This window comes from Pogonomyrmex barbatus, unplaced genomic scaffold (genome assembly GCF_055798465.1).
Source record: "Pogonomyrmex barbatus isolate J1 unplaced genomic scaffold, ASM5579846v1 scaffold14, whole genome shotgun sequence".
NCBI classification, from domain to species: Eukaryota; Metazoa; Arthropoda; class Insecta; order Hymenoptera; family Formicidae; genus Pogonomyrmex; species Pogonomyrmex barbatus.
The window spans coordinates 4,543,659-4,565,992 of NW_028297110.1; the positions used below are offsets into that span (position 1 = coordinate 4,543,659).

Genomic DNA, 22,334 nt, shown 5'->3' on the forward strand with positions numbered 1-22,334 from the left:
ACTTCTTGTCGGCAGATCCTTTGTCTTGATGTTTATCTTATTTAATCTGAAGTTGTAGATAAAATTCCAGAGTGTCAAGGTTTAGTTTTCACGGCTTTGCATTGCTCCTTGACTTATTATTCATGAATTTTATTCCGTAACTATTGCAATAAGTGTCTTATAGATTCTTTATATGATCCACATATAAAATGAAAATAAAAATGATATAATCCGATAATACAATATAAAAATGGTGATAACATAATAATATAATATAATGTAATATAATAACATGTCTGATGTAGATGTAAATTTTTTAGAATTATTATTTTACAATTGTCACGTCTTATCCCGCTCGAGAAACTACACGAATCGGCCTCTCGTTGGGATATTGCAAGGTTGATGAAACAGAGTCTACAACGACGGGACAATCACAACAGATAAGGAGCATGGGTGTAAGAGAAATGAATAAATATCTTTGGATACAAATGAGAAAATGCATTTATTCTCGTACGAAAAGGATACAAAAAGAAATTACAAGAAATTTACGCGTATACAACACTAAATGCATTTATCACCTACTTCGAGTTAACCGAAATCGATATTTCGCTTACGGTGAATTGCGCAGCACTACTATCGCGGCCCGTTAGAGAGAGAGTATCGGTTAGTGTAAATTATAAATAATAAACGTACGACGAAAGGGAGAGAGTACGCGGTGCGCGTGAAGTACCGTCGCGTTCAATTCTCGCACTCGATGGACGATGATGGTCTTGCTTGCCCGAGTCCGTCTGCGGTTTCGCCTTTCACAAACGGATGCCTGGGTTTCGGGATGCGACGAAGTTGAGAAGTTCCTCGCTGTCCTCGCACACGAAGGGCTTCACGTGGTGACATGCCACGTCGTGCCACTTGATGCCGTCGTTGTAGAAGTTGTTCAGAATGGACAGGCAGGACTCGTCGTTACCCTGCAATTAAGCGAAATAATTATCTCCTCGATAAAAACGAGATAGTTTTCAGGAGAAAGACATAGAAATTAAAGTGATGCGTCCTGTGCGAGTCTTCCTTTTAAAAATTCCTACTTAAATTTCAAAGTTCTTATTTTCTCAATTATTCTTGGAGTTCTTTACTTGTATATCACGTTTAATTGGTTTCTTCTAAATGAAATATATTTTGATAAAACGAGTCAACATTTTTTTTTTTTTTTTTTTTAAGGCAAATAATAACGCTAAAAAGCAAAGAAAGCTTTTTAAAACAGCAGCATAAGGAAATTACATAAAATTGTGAAACGAGTGTTTTCAAGATTTTTCTAACATTTTAAAAGACCGAAGATCTTAAGATCTTAAGCAGCAATTACATCTAAATTCATAGCGAGACGCTGATAAAAAATTACTAAAGGTCACATATACGACAGGGGCAATAAATCCGGAGATGCCAAAGCACTTTCACTTTACCCTACGAGAATATAAATCAGAGTTTCACGTGGTCGGTGCCGAAGGAAAGCGCATTAGACTCGAACGTACTGCTCAGGGAAATCGTAACGCGATGTCTTTCTTTTATATTCTCGAACGTTATGTGTAACAGTCCAAGTATTAGAAACACGAGTAAAAACTCTACCTGTGCAGCTTCACGATTGTCTGGTTGTGGTTGACCATATCCTCCGGTGTTGCTCCAATCTCCGGAGTTGCGCTGAGTCGTTGGACCGATCTTGGCGCCAGATCCTGACCAGAACCATCCGTTAATGTTCTGGGGCTGAAGATCGGGTCGGTCGCAGCCATTGAAGTTGCATTTACGGCCCGACGTCCAAATGTATCTCACGTTTCCTGATCAAACAATAGCTGCGATGTAATTCATAGTAAAATTAAGCTTGCTCACTTTCATTCAATTAACTTACTGCAGGTAAGAAAATGTTTTCTGGGAAGAAGAATATTCTTGGATGGCATAAGAGGTCTCTATATGGAGGAGGAAATAATTAAATTTCCTATTATCTAATATAAAATAATGGCGATGCAAGCAAAATTGCAAGATTGATTTTTCAATCCTTAAATAATAGCTCACGATGCATTGATTATCTTTACCCGGACGTCCGCATCACTGTGACCGCAATAGGAACTTCATTTCCTAAGTATAAGATTATCCGAAATATGACAGTAAATCTTAAAGGATTTGCTCTATGAGGAAGCGAGTAAATAGCTATTATTTTCTTAAGAAGGCCGGATGTCTTAATCAAATAATGTCTTATTATCTGAATAATAGCTTAGACAACCTTATATAAAATGTCACGTTCAAACTACAATTTGGCTATCATGAAGACATAAAAATGCTATTTAATTTCATGCTTTTAATTTCTATAATAATAATGATAAGTTAATATAATAAATTAATTAGTCTATTCTTTATCGTTTACATATAATTTTATACGTGAGATATTTGTTAAGTAATTTGAAAAACTACAAGTCTATATTTGACATTTCTGCACGCGCATATATATTTTCTAACGTTGAATTATTTGAAGAGAGTGAATTTGGAACATTTGGGTGACGTTTTTCGAATTTACATACCCGCAGAATTTCGTGAATTAATTAAGATAAAAGTTAATGGATATTAAATTTTTTGAAGATATCGAATTTGTGCTCAATTTGTAGCTTTATTATCGCTCCATTAAACATCTTATATTAAATTTCACTCAACATTTTCTTGTCTCATCTGCGATTTCGTAAGGCATACATTTGGAATTATTTTTCATTTATCAAATATCGATATCATTTTAAAATCGCATTCAATAATAATTAAATCAGTTTTATAATTCTTTTCTCTAAATAATTTTTTTACTAAAGGAAGAGAGGAATTTGTTTAAACAAGCGAGATTGTTTCCAAGAGTTCACAAAACAAAAGTTAAAACAATGAAAATTTTAATTAGAACATGTGCGATATCTATCTAGTATGATAATTCACATAAATAATTTATAAATATTAGTATTAGATAGATAGTAATAGTGTTATTTAAATAAGAGAAATCAATTAAGAATATATTACTTGAAAGTTAAAGAAAAAAAGAAAGCGAGTGAATTGATGACAATTGAGGGAATACGTATATGGAAATCATATCAACCGAAGATTATACGAAAATGTATACATAAAAGTTACCGAACAAAGAAAATCTTCTAAATAAATGAATGTTCTACTAAGTGAATGTTAATAAAAAATTATAAAAATTAACAATCTTGGTAGAATTTATAAAAAGATGATGTATACACAATTGTAATATTGTATCTTTGAAATTCAAAGCTCGTGAAGTTAATGAACCATGCTATGCTGCTTTTATTAATTGATCGTTCAAGTTGATTGTAATATCTACTTGTCAAAAAAATTCAAGTTTCTCATGTTTCTGCATTCGCTTGCTTTGAACCGAAGTCGGCCGGCGTAATAATCGTCCTGGTGGCAACAAGCATCTCATTAGCGCACCGACAACCCGCGAGGATCCAACCTCGGAAGACAAATTGTTGAATCGCAAGTACCTACATAAAGTCCCTTTCACGTCAGTTCCTTTTTCTGTGCGGGGCATCAACGGTCAAGTGAAAGTGACCCGCTTCGTCGTGTATAGGGGCACACGCGAGCATCTAGTCACCCGCGAATCCAAGTTTGCAACTCGAATTCCACGCCGAGCAAACCGGCAAGGATCAAACGAGGTCGTAAAGAAATGACGAAGAGAAATGACTTGAAGGAGTCATGCGAAGTATTATTATTGCGCCACCGAATCCGCGCCTAATCGGTCTTCTGCTACCCCTCCCGCGAGAGAGAGAGAGAGAGAGAGAGAGAGAGAGAGAGAGAGAGAGAGAGAGAGAGAGAGAGAGAGAGAGAGAGAGAGAGACTTAATCGCGACGTTGTGCAATCGGGCCTTAAATTGACCGAAGAGGATCCGCTTTTACTTCTCACGGCGCGGCGTTCTTTACTTCGCCAGATTCGTAGGATTTGTCTAGGGGGATTGCGACGCAAAAGTTCCCTCGCGAGCGAAGCGCGAAATTAACGACGAGTTAACGACGTTCCACGTCGCCTCGCGCCTCTCGAATTTTACGCGAGATCCTGAAAAGACACGGCGGGATTGCCGCCAGCGAGTTTCACTGCGATGGAATTCGAAGTCTTCGCTCGAAGTCTCTTCGAAATGCGGAAGATATTGATTACTGAATTATACTCGTAATTGCGAAAGACTGTTCCGCGTCTATCACCTCTCACGCGTGAACTTTGTCAGTAAATTATACAGTAATAGGCATATATGCAATTTGAATTTCTGAATACGTGCTCTTGCAAATCAAATCAAACGTGCGTGAATTATTAACGATAGCTTTTCCGGTAATCTCTGTTTTACTAACGATAAGTTAAAGCAGTCGATGATGATATAATATAAGAGATGGTGTGCTTTGTATTTTCACACGTAATACGAGAGGAAGAAGAAATAACGAGAAGAGTGTAAATATTTCATTAATACGACATTGACACACTTCGTATTATGAAATCTTTAATCAGGCTAAGCATAACCAATTAATTATTTCTTAATCTTTATGACTTATCGATTATCTAATTGATCTTGAGACTGATTTTTGCGAATGTAAGAGGATAGATTAAAATAGCGATCGAACAATTACTTTCTATAATGGCGTTAGTCAGGAATAATCGCGTATTATTTTCTATCTCTGAGAAGGATATAATTAACAGATCCTCGACGAATCGAATTCAATGTCCAAGTTGATATCATAGAACAAGATATATTTTATCATGAAAGAGAATTACGACTTTTATATTGTCTATAATTTTAATTTTTTAATTTTTTTTAATAGTTGTAGCAAAAGCATGGCTCGAATGTAATTACAAAATCAAAATAAAAATTATTAACTAGCAATTATTAGAATAACGGTTTGTTATTTTTCTCTAAGAAAGTTTAATTCGCGTAGAATTATGTATTTTTAATCGCTAAACCAATAAATATTACTTATGATTAAAATCATTTGTGCTTCGACATTTCTCTCAAGCGCTAAAATCCAGCAATTTATCATTATAATATAATATATTTAGCTGACACGACAGTGATTGGCCTACCTATTACATTGCATTACTCAAATATAGCCGACGATTAAGTCTACCATTTATCAATCCTTTAATAGTCGAAATCAGCAGTTGACGAATCCGTAATTTCCTTAAATGGAAATTTTATCCGCGGAAATACGTTTATATATAAGTCTTCAAATGGCATCAAAGGAGGCATCAAAGGAACACTGATCAACAGTCAGTAGAATCCGAGACTAAATCCGTCGCGGTAACTCACCTCTCGCTAATCTCTGCTTGACGAATTCGTTTTCCTGAGGCGTCTCCAGGGACACGGCGTCCATACAATGACGACGACAGATGTTGCGAGCGTCCAGCCAGTCTACCTCGAGATTCCTGGTCGGCTGATGTTCCCAACTGAAGAAGTACGAGTGTACGACTCCTCTGCCGTCCCTGTACGTCGCATGACGAACGCCTGAAGAACGAAGTTACAGGATCATTAATAATTCGCGCCATTCGCGATCATATCTCATTACCGGTTGACTTTATTAACTTTATTAGAGACGACACGCTTGTCGTCAATTTATAAAAATCTGTTATAATACACAGAGAGATGAGTAAATCTCTCTGTTTTGTCGAAGCGCTGTGAATTCAACTTATTTATTTATTTATTTATTTTTTTTAGTCAGACATATTGCATGCATTTACGAGTGATTCAAAGAATTGAATGAAGTTAACAAGCAATTTCAGTTCGTATCAGTATCATAAGGTTAACATTTAACTTTAATATAGTAAATAATTAATAAAGTTAATTAATAAATAAGTTAATAATTAATAAAGTTAATACTAAAAGTAATGTTTTTAGTATTTTTAATATTTTTTCATTAAAGATAAGATTTTTAAATTTTATAACTTTAATATCCTATTAACACGTTGACTGCCAATTTTGGATGAATATCTCAGACCACAAGCGCGGTCACACAAAGCGCACTTCCGAGAGTGAAATCTGTAGGTATCGCCTTCTCTTCGGATAGGTTCTTGTTTCTTTCGAACAGAAGGTGATAATAGTCCTAACGCCATGGTCATGACTGCGGCCCGTTTACAATTTTCGATGTCACCCGAAATCGAATGACGCGGCAGTCAACGTGTTAAAATAGCGTAATGGATGAAAAATTAGAAAATCCAAAAATCGAATATTAGATTTAATATGAGAAAGAAACTTTAATACGAGAAAAAAGATATTAATTTAAGTGGTCAGAGGTGATCGCTCGGCGTTACTTCTAGCGTTTACAGAATCAGAAATGGAGTAAATCCTGCACGCGATCGTTTGACGGCTAACGCGAGCCAGTTTATATGAAGCTGAAGCGAGTTACGACACAACGAAAGTATTCTAAATGAATGAAGATCCAGCCATTCTCTCTTTATCTTTCGTTTCTTTCTGATACCATGGTTTCTCGTAGTGGAAAACTACTTTTCCACCTAGTTAACCGCGCGGCCATCGAGTTAGAGGGTGATTACGAAATGTCACTGGCAATACTTACGGTTCGCGCAACTTCGCGGATCGGGCAAGGCTAAACGACGCTGAGCACTCACGACGACAACGCCGAGGAGGAGCAAATAGATGGCCCTCATACTCTTGATCCTTGAACAGAGGAAGAGAGCGTTCGTTTTTAAATGAATTACGTAAGATGTGTCATTGTCGAGATAGAATCTGCGGATTTATTGGTAGATTTTTAGCGAAGTGAACAGTTATTTAGGGGGACACCCCGAGTGCCAAAAAATTCCCAAATTATTTTGAATTGGTGGATATACCACTTATCATAAAATATTACGAATGGTGTCATTTATGACACTGCATTCATTACTCTTGACAAGATAAATTTGTCTTTTAAATCGAAATGATGTATGTGAGAAGATTATTTTAGTTGAGTTATACTTAATATATATAGAATACTAAATGTGAAATGTGTTTCGGATCCTAATTCTAAATCCGTCGCCTCTAGACAAATGCGGTCGTTAATCAATTGCGCGATGCCGCAATTTCATGTAACATGCACGTTACATCCGCGACATGCAACATGCTTGAGAGTGCATTTGTGCATACGCTTAATGCAACCTGAGTAAGAATCATCATGATTATTATCGCGAATTCTGAAAAATTGAAACGAACTTGAATTGTACGAAAAATTATGAAACTAGATTAAGTATGAAACTTGAAAAATTATTTATTTTTACATATATCGTACAAATATAATAAAGATCCTTTAAAAGTCAGCTTATCAATTAATTAAAAAAATATATATTAATTAATATAATGATTAACTGTTTGTAATATTTGATTTAATTGATTTATTAATATTATTTGTTATACATTAATATGTATTATATATACACGATGTAAAAAAATATATATCAGGCATATTCAGAAATTAATGATATCGTTCGAAAAATTTATTGTTAGAAAGAAGAACGTTTTGTGTTTTAAATTCAGAGAAACAAAGGAACTCTCACACTTGAACAATAATAAGACATTGTACTACTTTTTATGTGGCCTGCGTGGTGTAATTATGCGAATATTAAACTTCACGAAGTTTCGCTTGTTTTTAATCACGGGAAAATCAGCTTGTTATTGCAATTCATGATTCGGCTTCATTTGCTGGAAGACATACCGAAGGTATAATAAGAAATTTCAGCCTCCCGACAGTAACAATTCCAACATGCGTGCTTTTATGCAAATGCTGATTACGTACAATTCAGAGCACTTGACAGAAATACCAAGCCGCGTCTCATAGACTAAGGTAATATTAAAGAATCCTTAAGAAAGTCGACAATTCTTTGAAATGGGAACGCTGAACATTTGCCAACGCCATTGAGTGTGTTCAGCAGTTCGAGGTTACGGGGTTACAAGGCTTTTATGATGCTCGCACGCGTTGAATTTGCAACGCTCGCAAGTTCTAATTTATCAAAATTATTTAAAATTTTTGTGCGAATGTCAATTTTTTAAAAATGCTGGTTTTTATTACTTGCGCCTAATCAAATCGCACGTATAATTGTCTCCTGAAAAATATAAAGGGAGAGTATAATTATAATTAAATTTAAAAACTTGATATTAAGATGAATAAATATATTTTAAGAGATATTTAAAAAAAATATTTTTATTTGTTTAATAAAGTCTTGCTTAGACGATCATCGCAGTTTTTTCAATTAATCAATTAATCTAGTTCGATTTAAAACGAAACAAAACGAACGGTGGATCGAATTATGACTGATTGATCTCGCGCAACACGTAGACATCGGCGTTTCGTGATGGTTTTACTAATGACTATTATCCATCGCCACGACAAATGCGAAGCGAACCACTTTCTAAGAGAGCAAACGACACGACAATGCCGTTAGAAAAACGCATTCATAAAGCGAATGAGTAAAAACGACTGTATGATTTCCCTAATCATCGTTCCCACTGCCAATATCGTCGGTTCGGAAAGCGACATTCTGCATGGTCGTAAAAGCTATGAGAGAAAAACGAGCTGCATTTTCTCGCGATCACTTAATTTTTCTGTAACCTAAATTCACAAGTCGAGAGAGGAATACACATTCAAGGAATCCTTCAAAGAACAATACTTTCACATCGGATACTGAATAAAATTAGGAATCATGATTTCTTAGCTTAGTTTTATAAAATTAAATTGTTTTAATAATTTAATAATATCCGAATTAAATTACGAGATCGTTATCTTAAATTTTTTAAAAATAATCGTAAGATGACTAATTTATTCATTAGATAAAGTTTTAAATAATTACTAACAGAAAATAAAAATTATTGACACGAAAGGAAACAAACACAAGTTATTTATGCTAAATTATTGATTATTTATTAGTTTAGCGAACTCGTAGTTCAAAGTATACAAGAATAGTATACGATAACTTGAATTCACTAAATGTATAATTCAACAGCATCCATATTCATACATCAAGTCAAAGACTCGCGACTGTAATACACTCCTTTTACTTCTGACTATACATTACCAAGACAATAAGCAGTTTTTCGTGTTTACGTGAAGATGTATGATTCGACATCAAGATAAATGGCGTTTCGCATTATAATAAGCATCAACATTTACTGTAATAATGTATATTAATCATCCATATTGCTACCGATGATAACATGAATATAGGAATATTTTATTTTAGATTAATCAGACATGAGGAATCGTGACTCGAGCGACGCAATCGAATCTCGAGGTATGTTAAAGCAATGTAAAATCGAGAGAGGCATCCCTTTCGTTTCCCCCTTTGTACTCATCCTTCGTGAGGATATTTATCCTTCAGGAAAGCCCGTTTCTTCGCTCTCAGCTGCTAATTAGAAATGGAAGCGTAGGAGTTACCGTGTCGCCATAATTAACGTGCTGTGCCATGTGACGCGACGACGTACACGCTTATTAAATGTGTACCGCGTGAAATGGAGTGTTCAGATTGAAAGTTAATAGCTAGAATAGAGGTTGATGGGTTATGAGAGTCGCAAACAATATTTAACAAGATAAAACAGCGCGTTGAATATAATAGCCGATTCCGGCAGATGAGACTGGAGAAAGGATACAAAGTGGAGTAAACGAATGGATTTATGTATCGGATGAATTGAAGATAAGATTGTTAACATATTTTTCACATAGTCGTCATATCTTAGTTTTATATTCGCTATTACGTTACTTTCGCTTCGTAATTTCACTCTTAAAACTCTTAAATCGGGAAACCTTTCTCTATTACATTAAATAGTTGTAAAAAAGAATAAATTCTAATTTTGTATTTTGTAATTATTAATATGCTATTTTAATTAATATATATATTATTTTTAAAATAAAGAATAGAATATATCATATGAAGAAATTAAAGCGTTTAAAGATTGACACTTATATAATTGAAAATAATTAAAAATATCTGTTAATATTGTACTGAAAAAGTGTGCAATATGACATTTTAAAGAAAAGGAAATCTTGTTAACTCAACCCTTTTATGCCATGCTTCCTTAACGAACTAATTAATTCTATCTATCAGTTGTAGACTTTTGCAAACGGGAACAAAACTATTAAGTCTTCTATTAAGTCGTGAATGCTAATATGCTTTTGTCACAGGATATATGTAATGCCCACAAGAAAAGGGATTAACGACATCTTAATCATATGTTATTAAATCTCTTCTTTTTAATAGTCAATTTGATTCTTTTAAAGTGTCATAACATTGACATAATCCACAATTGCGAGTGATCCCATCGAATAACCCCTTTTTTGTTAGTATTACAAAATCCCTCTTTATTGCATCACTCAAACTCTCGTCACCTGACGATCTTACATCAACAGTTCATGCTCTTGGGGCTATTCCAATACTCCATCGAGGTAACATCTGCATAAATATCATAATTTTCCGATGAGAGATATGAAAGAAACAGAGAGAGAGAGAGAGAGAGAGAAAAAGAGAGAATATCTTTTCAACGTAACGAACGTATGCCATGGATTTGATTGCTATCCAGTTTGGTTGTGCAAAATCTCTTGCGAAAGAGCTTTTCTATGTGCGAGCCTCATTAACGTGTCTTCACTATGCTCACCTACGCAATTTTCTTCTCTGAAAGGCGTCTTCTTTCAAAAGCGACCATTTTCCTTTTTATCTCACGCTGCACAACGTAACTTCAATACAGCTAATATTTTCTCGATCAAAGAGCATATTAGCATAGCATTTTACTTTACATCATACAATGTGTGATTCAACAAAACCAATAAACTGAAGTAAGAACTAAAAATTAGCTGATTAATAAAATGATTTATAAAAAAAAGTACATACACCCCGAATTATATATATTCCGTGTATATATTTTTAATAAATAATATGTGAGCTGATTGATTTTGCATATGCATATAGATATGTATATATTTTAAAAATTATAAAAAAAAAATCTCTCGATTTGTATACACTTTAAATAACAATTTATGATTCTGCTTATTCTTTCTTTCTGTATATTTATAAGACAATAATACGGCTATGTAAAAAAATCAAGTCGTCGAATCGACACTCGTGCACAGAGGTATGCAAAAACACGAGCAAAGTGCCAGTTTTTCGCGAATCCGTGTGATCACGTTTGAACCGCAATACGCGGCACGCATAATCGTGTTGAGTAACTTATGGGTGACACGGCTGAAGAAAGAAAAAAAGATCGATCATCGCCAGTCTGGGTCCAGTGACCTCATGACCACGTAAGCTGCTGCATTCTTGGCGGTTTCGTGTCGATCGCTGAGAAGAAAATTTCAACATTGTTCCTCAGAATTGGGAGTAGTTTCTGAGATCGAACTTTTGTCTTATCTAAAAGTTACACGTAATGCGATCTGTAATAGCGTATTCCCTGGCGTTTTATAGATCTAATCGTGCTGCCGTAAGCAGCTTCTAACTGAGACTCTTCTCACGTGCATTATCGTCTCTCATTACACCCAAACGCGGAAGCGCCGACGTTACAATGTATCGCTATTATATAAAGCAACAGCGGCTAATTAATGTAATTCTAACACAGTCGCTAATTCATTGTGGCGCGTCATTATATTCCTGAAAAATCGCGAGACCCGACATTTCACCATTTCTTTAAATATAGACGGGATATTACGTAAAGATGATTTAATTATCGTTGCCTTTATGTATAATAGCCACAGGGCGGAATTAGATTCAACGATCGTTACTCAATATTGTTTTGTTATGTTTTGTTATGTCACTTTAGAAAGACGTAATTTTATTCTAATTATATTATATTAAAATTATATCTTGCTTTTGATATCTTTTTATTGAAAGACAGATAAAGCCGAATATGTTTCAAAGTTTCAACATTCTAAACAATGGAGAAACACTTGGATTTAAAATGTTTAATAATAATAAACGTTTTAGATTTTATTTTTGATTTGAGTTTAAATTGTTTAAAACCAGCACACTTTGAGTATTCAAAAAATATCTCTCGGAAGAAAGAGAACTTTAATGTCTTGAAATAAAACATTTCCTATGAATGAAATGAAATTTATACCGAATTGCGAAATTGCTTTTTGTTTCGAAAGTAAAGCTGGAGAAAATGGATACTTTACTAAGGCTCTAAACGGAACGTACATTAAAAGCATAATAAAATGTAAAATATGTATAGATTATGAGTATAATATAAAACAAACATTCTACATGATTTTAAATGGGCACAAACGCGATTGAGGGACAATGCCGTCACGCGTCGTTCAGGATCAACGGCTTTGAGAAGATGATTGGATGATCACGATGACTTTATAGAAACGAGTCTGAATCGTCCATGGCCAGTGAAACTTGATGTGATTTTGCAACGTGTCCTTTTTTTTATCTAATTTTTATCAGGCAGCTGACTTTCCTCGTATCACGGTTGCCAGCCTCGGCGAGGGGCTTGCGACTTTCTAAACCGTTCGTGACACTCGCGTCACGAAGTGGCGGATGAGTTGAGGATATATCACGTTAGACCTCTTTCAAATCCCTGCAGTGTGTCACAGTGGTATAATCCTGCCAGGCACTTTGCAAATGATATGATAGTGATTCGAAGAAAGTTTGCTGCCCAACAAAAATTGGGTAAGGAAGACGCGATGTCCACGTTCAGATCTAGGCAATAATTTTATTCGAATAATTATCTAATCAAATGAATTATGAAATAGCATATTTGTGTAGCGTGTGAAAGCAATCCAATGTAACACCTCGTTATAATTTAAATAAAGTTATTTGAAGACGGTATATCAGAAATAAGATATTTCTTGTGTTTTAATTAGAAGTTTAATTTTTGAATTCATTTACTCTTTCCAATTAATATTTTTTATTTTATTAATTTTAAATGAGCGAATAATGTTTAGAAAAAACGATTCTATATGCTTAAATTAAACTTTAGAATTTCTTTCGTGAATTATAATTATTTCTATCAATCTTGACACCAAATTTTTTTCAACGAAAAATAATCTTCACAAAATATATAATATTTATTTTATTACAGATATCACACTTGTTCAGATTTAGATGAAACTTATTAATAATTCTAGACATTGAATTAATACGAATTTTTTTTTTCCACAAAATGCAAATGAGCGATGTTTTATAGTCGGTCGAAATCGAATTGAGTAATTCCGGAATTCCGGATTTATGATAATCGATTCTTCCACGTGGTGCGTATTGATACTGAAATTCAAACACGGAACGAAAATTAACCAATATAATTAAAACATTACGTAACCGATTACCGATACCATTTAATATAGCGCAAGATTATATTCATGATATAACGTTGGATCTCCAAACTTATGTCACGAATACATTACAAGAGATATATGCAACATAGCACATGATATTAATAAAAATGCAAATAAAAAATATCAATATTACCGGCGGAATTGTATATTTCCGAGAAACTGGAAAAAGAGATATCGGCGGATGAAAGCGCGCTGAAAGTACGGTGGACTTTTGATGAATAGAACTCGAGGAGCAAAAGTCGCGGCTTTGTTCTCGGCCGATCGATACGGTACATTAATCGAAAGGAAAGTTGTTCCAGACTCGACTCATTAGTCTGGTTATCCCCGTTCGGTAAAGATTGGGAAGACACGTGCATCGCCCGAGGGTTTCACCGCGCGAAGAAGAGTCGTACTTCGCCGAAAGTACGATCTTAAAATTCGATACCGTTACGAGCTACCGGGCAGGAGAAAAATATAAATCGCGAGGTCGCGCTATTTTTGCGACCAGTTAAGGCACGTATTCTTTCACTTTTGCGCGAACCACGCGACGAATTCCTCACATTATTCACTGTATCTCATTCACTGATTTTGTCGCTGAATACTGGAAGATTTAAATCAACATTTAATATTTTTTCAATATTTTATATATAAAAAGTGGGTCGCGCGAATAGGATTTTTCAGCTCGAAAAATCAGTCTCAATTTATTTACGGAATTCATAGAGGGAAAATGGTAGAAGAAATTATGAAATGAAATTTTTATGGTAGAAGAAATGAAGAAATGAAATTTCTTCTTCTGCGATGTCGCGCTAAATACGCGTGCATCCTGTTACTCTGCATTCGCTGGTTAATTGAAAGTTTCGAATTATCTGATCGAATTATCCGTTATGGAACTAAACTGCTCTCTTTGCGTTACGAGCTTTAATTATAGCACTTAAATATCAGAATGGTCTTACGTATGTGCATAAATGTTAGACGCGCGCGATGCACTTTATGATGTAAAATCAGGATACAACACGAGAAATATTTCTCGATGTTGGCAATGTGGTGGTCAGAGAATATGTCTTGCAATATAACCGCAAGTAATATCATGAGTCTCAACCTTATAGTTTATATAATCGTAAAACTGTCTACTGTTATTAATACTAGAACTACATATGAAAGCTATATTTTATATATCCCTTCTTTCTTGGAACTTATACAACTAATAATTGAATCTCTTCCGAACTGAAACTCCGTTTTTTATAAATTGCATAAATTTAATATCAGAACACATAACTAGTTCATAACATAATTAGTTCTCTCTACTTTTTGAGAGTTGATCAGTTTGACTTCCGAGATGTTCAATTAGTGCATCATGTGCTCCCTTTGAAGATGATGAAGATATGTGCTTCCTTTGAAGATAACTTTTATTTTACCGGTTTTATTTTATTACAACACTCTGTATGTAAAATTTTTTTATAATGTCGCTTTTACTTTAATCCATTTTTTTCTATCTCTTATTAATTATGCAATTTCGTACACTATTACAAACAAAAAATTGAAGAAGCGTTCTTTTCGGAAAGATAAAAGTATTATGTATATGTGTGCCAGGAAGCAATACGAGTCTTTACAAGTCTGACTAATATTTGCGGTTTGCAACAAACTGGAGGTATGCATGCTATAAAACGACGAAGATTAATAACATTCGCGATTGAATGCAGATGGCCGTACGACCACTCTCGCAGAGATATCGATATCTTAACCGATCGTATCTATAATTTAAATACGCAGTAATCACGCGCTATAGCAATTTGCTTCGCACATAATAGTTACATTGTAACAAGCTGCAAGATAATAATTTACCTGATATATGCTATTTGTATGGCACTTGTTAAAATAATCATGATCATTGTAGGGAAACACTTGAGTGCCAAATCGCATACGACGTTTGCAATTTGACACAGAATCCCTCGCTGATCGGAAGTATGAAATAATTACAGGAAAAAGTTTCTTCCAGAAACATTAAATTCACATTAAGAATTAAAAATATCGAAACATAGAAATAAATAAAAATATATCGTAAAATCACATTTAAAGAGTTCTTAATTATTGATAATTAATAAAAATAATAGCGTATAAAAAGAAAAATATTTTATATATTTGGAGCAATCTCTTTTTATATAAAAATGATAAAAGTGAAAAAAAATTTTTAATTTCTATTTTTCGATAAAATGTTACTTTCTTTTGAGAAGAATTAAAAAGAGGGTATCTAACTTCTGATTATAAAAATCTCAGAGATTGGAAAAAATTCGTCTGGCGAAATTACCATCACAATCCTTTCTACTACTTTGACAAGTAGTCACGGACGATCGCGAGCAAAATCAAAACTGTCGACCGAGTATCTGTTCGAGTATCTGTCCGACCTGGTGCCGAGCTTTCCAGGTATTCGTGCGACGTGGCCGTCGTCGCCATTCACGTAAACAGGAACGAGAATGAGAATGAGAACCATAGGTATAGGATACAACGTCACACAGATAAATGTACATACAAACGTCCGCTGTATGTATTTGTGTGTGTGTATGTGTGTATGTGCGGACCACATCGCATCGTGACCGTTAGCTGGCCGGCTTTACGTCCAGCCGACTCTCTTCCAGGAGTCTCTCTTACAGTTCGTCCGAGGTGGACTTTTGTTAACGGCAACGCGATGCCGTCGACATATCCCGCATACTGGCGGGCCGCGTCTGGATTCTGGGGAATCCGACTGCGGCAAAAACGAGACGGGCGAGCAAATCGAGTCCGCGAAGAGAAGAGCTCGCCGGACGCCAGGTTGGGTTCGCTTCGTCGATCCGCTTTTATATATAGTATCGGCTGATCGGCTGATTTGGCTGCCAAGTCTATTTAGAGGGATAATTGTTCCACGCGATTTTGTTCCACTTCGTTAATGACTCCCGTCATCGTTTGGGGGAGAGGGAGGGATTGGGAGAACAGAGGGAGGGAAGGGAAACACTATTGAGAACTCACTACTTGACGTTCAAGTAGAAATGCGCTCGTGACTCATAGACTCGAAGACCTAAAAAGTGGAGATAGCAATCTCGAGTTTCGGTCTTCAATTACGATTGAATCAGTTGGATGATCTCCGCTTGACTTCCACTTAATGACAGATGTCGCGCTTCGAAATTACTTCCATCAATTAAAACCACGCTCCCGGCATATCCATATTTGGCACAATTCTACTCGACTCATTTTTAATCCCTCTCGGAAGGCCGTAACCGTTATCTTTAATCGTCTACTCTAATGTGTTAAATTTACTTTCATGTCAGATAATTCTGTTCAGACACAAATATCGTGTAGTAGGAAACGGAGTACCGTTCTTTAGCATATGCCATATGTGGAACGCTATACGAGTAAGAATTAAAACTCTTGACTTTCTATATTTGCAGCCGTGTATTTAATAATCTACATTATTTTGATTCTTAAAAAAACGCATAGTATACTTTAACAATAGAAAAAGGAGATTTAAAAATTTTTTCGAATTTTTCTAAACGCAATGTACATAAGAATAATTAAAAGCGCGAAATTTGGGACAGAATGAATAGTACAGCTAATTAAGTGCACCTCGATTGGTAAAAGCAAAGGGAATTCGCAGTCAAGAAAGTATTTACGGTCCCGTGAGATCCTTCGACGATAATTTCACTCTCGCGTTGACTAGCAGCGGCTTCACAATAACGATATTAATCTCCTTCCCTCCGCTTTGTTTCGCACAATGCGCGACCGAGAGCTCTTGTTCAGGTGTCAACGTTGGCTCGTTATCCACATAAGGTGTCGAAATTCTGTGATAGCGCGAACCATACAATCGTGTACGCTTTCCATTCGTCGCTCCGTCGACAAAATCGTCGCAATTATCGCAATTATCTTAAAAGCGCGAAACTTATCTCACCAGAAAATGTAGCGGTACACCTTCGTCGATTTCTATTGGCTTGGCTGTAGAACGTGACGACAGAAAAGTATTTCTTATCTCAAATTTTATGATGTATTAGAAATTCACTTATGGCAATAAAGAATCAAATCTTCTCTAAATCATCATGAGGAAAGTACAGAGAATCAGGCGGATAAGTGAAAGGGAAATTCAAAGGTGACGTGGATCATTAGATGGAATATTCCAAAAAGAATTTGGCTTATAATAACGTGTTTGGCATCCTGTCTAACGTAAAATATAAATTAACAGTGTATAAAGGCATTATCGTACAAAAATTGCGTGTAATCCGCGCGATCGTTTGCGTAATATTTTACTTGAACATACCGCGATTGAAAATGGATAAAATGTCAGGAAACTTTCTTGATATGAGATGAAGTATATTTCGAAACGATCATTAAGAAGCCACAAATCTTCTCGGTAAGATGTAACATAGTATAGTTCAAGTATTTTTCCATAATGTTGATTTAGACAACATAAACACTCTGAAATTAATTTCAGGCAACGTTTTATTAATTCATAAAATTTTAAGACTCAGGCTGTTTGCTCATAAAATAAAATCAATTAATGATCGAGGAATTAATTTGAAACTTAAAGGTGATGAAAATAATTTTGTTGTTACAAGAAATATCATCTCCGATGTAGTTTGTTATAAGCATTTCACTGGTAATTAAAATAGATTGTTCGAAGTTTTGCAAAATTTTCTATAGAATATAGAATATAGAATTATGCGTAAAAAGTGTAAAAATTTTATTAACAAATTTGTTTGTTAAATTTTTTCTCTTTCTCTGTTGAGAAAAACTTTTTATTTTCCATGTGAAATTTGACGCGTTAAATTAATCTGTATGGCTATTATTATTAATCGCATTTGTTTAGCCTCTAACTCTTTTTAGCGTTTGAAAGTATTCCGTCACTTGTAAAAAGTTGATAGGTATCATTCTACTCGAATGGCTTCTCACATTCGAAATTAATGAAGAAACCTGCGGAACAGAACGAAAGCAATCGAAATAAGGACATGTAACGTAGAGATAAGGAGCTGTCTGGTAATTTTAAAAACGCTTGCAAAACATAGCTATATCGAGATGAAAAAAAAGATCATTCAGGGTCGATGATGCGTCAACACGATTCAATCCGAATCGCTCGCTTTGCGCAATTAATTCGTGCAAATTCAGCAAATTATTCTTATTTGATTGATATCTATTAATCTATTAATTGAATGCGTGCTTGTGAAAAGTTTACAAATTTTTACGAAAAAGGATGTAGTACCATTCATTAAAATATCTATCGCTAAAAGTTAGGGGAAACTTTCAGATTCCATATAACATTTAATTCTACTTGCGAGTTGTAATAAATGGCATGTAATTCTATGTAAGGTTACACGTTTTTTTTTTTTAAGCATCGTGAGAATTATCCTGCAGTCGGACGCGAAATCGAACGAATCCGTTAGTTACATCTCTCAGGAGATGTAAGTCTTGCACCTGTAAACTTTCACGAACGACCCTTTACTTATCTCGTTAATGAATCGAGCGGCGAAAAGATGTCATGTAAGATATAGGATAAAGCGAGGATATTCATCGCGACGTCGACACAAGTTATTATTTGTTTATCTTCAAGGTGAATACTATAAATTAAAAGCGGTGAAAGGAGAGATGAGAGATTAAGAAGTTTTTTTAAGTACTTGCGAAGAGCTCGAAGGACAAATGTTTTTAAATAATTTACATTCAAATATTACATTGAAAAATTTTCCGTCAAATTAGGCTAAAGAGTAACTAGGACAGGCTCGTTCAACTTGCGCTCTTTACACGAATAACTAATTACGTACTTTCTTCATTAAGAGATCCTCGCCGTTTGTCGGCTTAAAAATAATAATATCGCCCACCTTTCTACCTATTATTAACATAATTGTAAAACACATTGGGAACGTTTTCACTATCTAAAAATTAATAACAAACGATATATTTTAATTAACGATATGTTTTAATGTCAAGAAAATAGCACTGCACTTTTTTAATTTTCAGCGTGATATTCAATCGCATAAACATCAAATTAAAATATTGCTACATATATATGATAGAATTGTTCTGTTCTCAAAATTTTTTTCATATGAGAGATAAAGACATCCAATTTATAAGAAAACTTTTATTAAACTGAACTATCAGATATTTTAATTAAAGTTTAATTAAAGTTTAATTAAAAAAATTTATTGTTAATACTAATTTATTTAAATATAACCAAATATAAAATAAAATAAAGTATTATTTTAAATACATTAAAAATTAGACAGTTATACATTTTAAATTTTTAAATTTTTACTGCAAAAATTAAAAATCAAAAAATCTGATTTTGATTTTAATTTATTTTACAATGAAGAAAAATAGAAAACCCTGCGTTTTCGACTTTATACAAGTCGAGAAGTGAACGCACATTAAAGTTAAGATAATTTTTGATTGCGTTAACTAACAAAAGCTCGTAAATCGTTGGCGTAACATCTGTTTTTCTCTCAACAGATTCTCGCGTGATTCTGAAATGGGATTCTAACAAAGACAGGAATTTCCCGAGCTCGGGTAAATGATTATGTCATAACTTTGGGTATGCTAATTCGCAAAGTTCCGATTTTCATCTATACTATTCTGAGATCTTAATTCCGGAAATGTATACACGTGCATTGATAAAATCAGGACTTAAAACCGGTATAATCTTGGAGAGTTCAATGCTCGATGTTGCAGAAAGACGCATCTCACGCCTTACATTTCCATTCTCGCATAAAGATGGAGATAAATTCAATGTCAATCAATAATTTATTCACCTTTAAAGAAGTTATTTTAAATCTTAGTTAAAATAATGTAAAAGTTTCTTCCGATTAAAAATAACATTTCGAAAACAAAGAGAGAAGTTTAAAATTCATAAAACCTAAAACGATTGCTCTTTTTTTTGTCTTATGTTTTTAAAAATATTATTTAACATATAAAAAATACTAATTGTTGTTTCTTTATCGAGTCATTTTGAAGTTAATATTGACCTATCAATATCGTGCAACATTGAAACATGTGAACGTATAGTCTCCAAATAAAATGTCTTACTTACAGAAAAGAAACAGTGGTCCTCGAGGATGCTGCGAGGTTTTCGAAGATTTCGAGGATCCTCTTCTTCTTGCTCCTCCACTGGTCAAGACTTACCTAGGGACGAGCTGCAAGGAGAGAGAGAGAAAGAGAGAGAGAGAGAGAGCTCTCGAGAGTGCCAAACGACGGCTAAACAACGACGATGAGAGGAAGAATCCCGGTGCCGGAGATGCTGGATGCGACGAATCGGAAATACGGGGAAGGAATGAACTGGCGGACGGTCGCGATGAGCCGGTATATAGTCGGCCCACATTCCCTAGTGGTACGAGTAACCTAAATTTCTCCCACCAGAACGGGGCATCATCCTCGTCAGGCAGACGCTGGGTCCTCCACAGGTGGGATACAGCCCCACCTGTGTGCCCCGTCGTCGACGTACGCGGTTGTACACACCGGTTCACACGGCGATGATACTACCGTCCACCTTCGTCCTCTTCGTCTTTGTCCCCGCCCCGGGTCGAGCACGACCGACCGACACTCGTCGTTATTTCGAAAACTCCTCTTCTGGTCTCTCTCAGCCATACGATCCTCGAGAACGCAATTCGCCGTGAATCCCGCAGCGAGGGAAGAAAAAACCTCGTTGAACGACGATCATCTTGCTTCGAGTGGTAAATGTCAAGTTATGCAACCAGTACGTTTTGTCGATGCAGTCGCGTCCAGTAATCGTTGAATCACTCAAATATTTCTTGCGTTAATTAATTAAGCAACGCGTAGAATTAAAATAGCGTTTGAATGGGAGCGACCGACAGTCTCGCTCGTTAGAACGAGTTCTATTCGGCTTTCGTCTACGAATGACAATATTAACGTTTTGAAATCTGAATGTCTAGACACTCGACAATATTCGATCGATCATGTTACGCAAATTCCGAAATTCAAACCGAAGAGACAAAATCTCAAAGAAAATTTACAATATGAATATTTGGGAAAGAACGGATCTTCCAAAGCGACATGTGAAAGCGACATTCTATGAACGTCCTGAGGGAATCTTTCGACTCTTGTTTAGGTACATTTAGCAGTCGCTGCCTTTCGTTTTTATCACGATGGATTCCTATCGTGTGTAGCTGAAGCCGAGCAAACTGTTATCTCGTCGACGTGTAATTCGAAAGGCCGTGCCTCGTGACACCAAAACTACTTACACAGCCGGGACTATAAAGCGGCTTTGGTGACTGTGCAAGTATTTAACAGTCAATGACAATTCCCCGAGAATCGTTTCAATCGCGTACGATCGGTCACTTGACTGGAACAACTGCGATGTCTTCTCATTTCTTCAAGATCTCTTCCCGCAACGGGGTGCCGTCAGCTTTTAAAGTCTCGCTTGCCGTATTCGACGATGTTCGCCGCAGTCGTTTCCTTTTTCTTCTTCCATCATTTTACTTCTTGCTTCCTTTGTCACAACAGCGTTATTCTCTACAAACGCAAATTTAAAGGGTAGAGCAACGAAAGGAATAAGGAACGAGAAATTAAAAGTAAGGAATTAGGAATAAAGAATTAAATATATAGGAATATATAGGAATCCATTATTCAATGTACAATCAAGGAATTGGATCAAGATGTCCTTTCATTATTCAAAAATAATCTTCTGTTCTTATTTCTTTATATTTCATTCCTTATTTCTAATTCCTGTTTATTGTGTTTAAGCTCTAACAGTTTGTCTGAAGAGTAAAGGCATCAATGAAAGGAATTTCATTAACGTCAATTAACAACCTCGACAAGTTAATTAATCGTCGTTACTCGGTTAGACAATATTGCTTTCACATTTAGAATTATAAACAAAATTCTTCTCACAGAAATTTTCTCACGTTTTTATATGATAAATGTTTAACTTTTCACCTATAAAGATTGCGTCGAATTTTCTTCATATTTATCGTAGTTCTGTAACTTGCTAATATATTCTTAATTAATTTATATATTATTGTATTTGTCAGGCGATTAATTTAATTTTTTCAAGTACAATGAATATTTAGAATAATTTAGAGACAACATTATTCAAAGGACTTATTT

General features: G+C 35.0%; 1 protein-coding gene across 1 annotated transcript; it reads right to left on the reverse strand.

The window, feature by feature from the left end:
• Positions 1–462: 462 nt before the first annotated feature.
• Positions 463–20,584, reverse strand: CTL5 (C-type lectin 5). The gene is made up of 5 exons (XM_011644431.3): positions 20,302–20,584; positions 6,555–6,655; positions 5,294–5,488; positions 1,591–1,796; positions 463–941 (listed from the first exon to the last, which is right to left on the reverse strand). Exons 2-5 carry the CDS (start codon positions 6,643–6,645, stop codon positions 783–785), a joined length of 651 nt encoding a protein of 216 aa, XP_011642733.2. The 5' UTR covers positions 6,646–6,655; positions 20,302–20,584; the 3' UTR covers positions 463–782.
• Positions 20,585–22,334: the final 1,750 nt, after the last annotated feature.